Consider the following 2,953-nt stretch of genomic DNA (forward strand, 5'->3'; position numbering starts at 1 on the left):
ATATCGCCTTGCTTACTGTATCGCAATATATCGGGATATATCGTATCGTGACCCCTCTGTATCTCTGATATGTATCGTATCGCCAAATTCTTGCCAATACACAGCCCTAGTCTCCATAAGACCATTCATATATATTATAAAAACAAACCGGATCCAGGAGAACCAGAACACCCCGCTTTGCCCCAAACAACAGCAGCCCCGAATGAAGACTGATGCAGGAGCACAACAAGAAGAAACACTTCCGGCTTCCTTGGTGACCTTTTCAAAATAAAGCAACCTCGCAAACTTTCCATTTCTTCATCTTTTTAGTCATAAATGTGTGAATGCTGACTCAGCGTTATGTCTCTAAAGTTTTTTGTTTGTTTTTAATTGAACTACTTCACACTTTGCTTTATTTAAGCCGTTCATAAATCAAAACATTCATCTCATAAATTATTTCTTTTTTTGGTAACCTTTACACTTCAAAATATTTAACTTTATTTACAAATACTTTTCCTACTGGCTTTGTATTTCATCTCCTTAAGCAACTTTTAGCTGCTTTTCTACCAGAGCTTTTAAATAGCCTTTTGCTACTTTGAGCTTTTAGCTAGCCTTTTACTGCTTTTATCAAATGTTCTGCTGCCTCTTTCATTTCGCTATGATCAGTAAGACTTTTTCTATTTTAGCCATGTTGACCTAATATTTCACTTCTTTTAGCTTTTTAAAAACATTTAATGTTCACATCATTCTTTTACTTGCTTTATTTACTTAAGCTACAGACTGATTGTGTTTAGCTACTTTTAGATTTTCTATTTTCATGCTAATTTCAGCTGTACCGTAGCTTTTAAATAATTTAGTTTTTAGCTTCTGAAACTAAGATATGGATACTTCAGTTAACATTTAACATATTTTAGCTACTTAGATTTTCGTTAGCATGTTTTTTTTAGCCTATAGTCATTTTATCTACTTTTGGCCAATGTTTTGACATTTTAGCTTTAAGTTAGACTTTGACCATTTGCTTTGTTTTGCTAGCATTGTTCTTTCAGTCATCAGTTAGCCTTTTAAAAAATAAGGTTATTTGGTATATTTTTCTAACTTTACCTTTCAGCTAGTACTTTGCTACTTTTAGCTAATGTTCTGCTTTATCAGCTTGTTATTCATATTTTTTAGATTAGACTGTATTAGATATTAAGGATTAGTCGTTCATGTTAAATGTTTTCCATAGTGAAAGTTATTAACCAAGGAAGCAGCAGGTTGTCAATGACGTGCTTCTCAGGATGAAGTGCTTCAACACTGAGAAAAGAAAAACCTCCTTTAATTTAATCCTCCAWGAGGATCATGACCCAAATCATACAGCTAAAAACACCAAGAATGGATCAGAACCAAACACTGGATTGTTCTGAACTAGCCTGTTTAAAACCAGAACCTTGTYCTTCACTTTGCTTCGTACGAGGATCTGGACTCTCTGCTAAAGAGAAGTGATTCTTGATGGAGGCGTGGCCTCTGTTAAAGTTTAAAATGATTGGATCAGTTGGCCGCGACATATGTCGGAGTGAAGGAGGCTAAGCTAAGAAGCTAACTGGAAATCTCGTGTGCTGTAAACAACCCTACTGAGAGGAGAGAAGTACCGAGCCAAACGAGACGACAGTAAATGAGAGCTGCTGCTTTGTCAGACAAATTTATTTTAATTTGGAAGCCTTATCAACACAGACTGGCTTCATTCACTTCCTCCGCTATCCTTATGCTAAAATAACTAGCAGACACTGCTCAAAAAATCGACATTCTGTTCTCTGATTGGCTCGGATGAAATGCTCCTGACGAAATCCTTGTCTATGGGAGAAATCCCAGACGGAGCAGTGAAGGAAACTAGAATTGAGTGGAGCTGTGTAGGAAGGAAAGGGTCAGGCTGGTTCTGAAGTATCCTGAGCTCTGATTTAATCCTGTTGAGAATCTGTGGGAGGAGCTGAACATCTTGAGTAGGAACCCTTCAAACCTGAAACAGCTGGAGCAGTTTGTTCACATCTTTAATGTGAAATCAGCAGCAGTAAACACTGCACTGATGTTAGGACTGCCTTCACAGTAACTTAGTGAATTCCTTCAGATCATTTCATACCAGAGACAGAAAGAGAAACTGTTTAAACCTCCTTCTGAACCATTAGTTCTGCAGATTCAGTTACTTTAAAACCATTCAGAATACCTTTCTGTACATGTAGCGCAGCATGAAGTCCAGCAGAAAGGACTTGCCCTTACGAAAAGCTCCGGCCACTGAGACAACGACCACGTTGAGGTCCTGCACCTCCTCCTGCAGCAGCAGCTGCTCCAGCGTCGCCTCCTGCAGGGAGAACGAGTGCTCCTCTTCATTCGCCACCACGATCTGCACAGGCCGGGGAACAAGCACCTCTTCATCCTGCAGGTCATCCTCCTCCTCCTCACATCTCAGCTGGGATGTTTCTGATTTAAACCCATGGCCACCTGAAAGAAACCAGTTGAAAACCAGTAAGTGTTCAGCAGAAGATACAGAGCTGGACATCCTTCAGAGAACTCTCTATGTGTTGATCCTGCCGGCTCTAACAACTAAACACTTTAAACAGTAAGACAACAACTGTAGCACAGATAACACCAGGTGAACACAAGCTGCAGTGGATCCTTCAAATGTACTCTTTGACTTGTCACTGCAACACTGGTGATGAGAAAACTTAAAGGGGCAATATCATGTTAAATCAACTTTTTTGAGTTTTATATCATGTTATAATTTTATACTCTCATAAAAAACGTGTCCAAAGCCTTGCTCTGACTCATTCATCATGTTTGAGAAATCCTGCAGCGTTTTTATGAAGCCATGCAGAGGAGCAAAACGACAGGTGGGGACCAGAAACGCCCCTGGGACTAGGGCTGCCAGAAAAGATTATTTTTATAATCGATTAATCACAGATTATTTTTTCGATTAGTCACTAATCGGATCATACGTTAATTG

At 39.1% G+C, this 2,953-nt stretch overlaps 1 protein-coding gene across 1 annotated transcript in view; it reads right to left on the reverse strand.

The window, feature by feature from the left end:
- LOC106530869 (atlastin-2) overlaps positions 1–2,953 on the reverse strand; it is a gene marked incomplete in the record, with an annotated part of 43,224 nt that overhangs the window by 31,655 nt on the left and 8,616 nt on the right. The window contains 1 exon segment of the mRNA XM_014026579.1: positions 2,177–2,451. Coding sequence (XP_013882033.1) covers positions 2,177–2,451 — 275 coding nt within the window.

Source organism: Austrofundulus limnaeus, unplaced genomic scaffold (assembly GCF_001266775.1).
Source record: "Austrofundulus limnaeus strain Quisiro unplaced genomic scaffold, Austrofundulus_limnaeus-1.0 Scaffold569, whole genome shotgun sequence".
Taxonomy (NCBI): domain Eukaryota; kingdom Metazoa; phylum Chordata; class Actinopteri; order Cyprinodontiformes; family Rivulidae; genus Austrofundulus; species Austrofundulus limnaeus.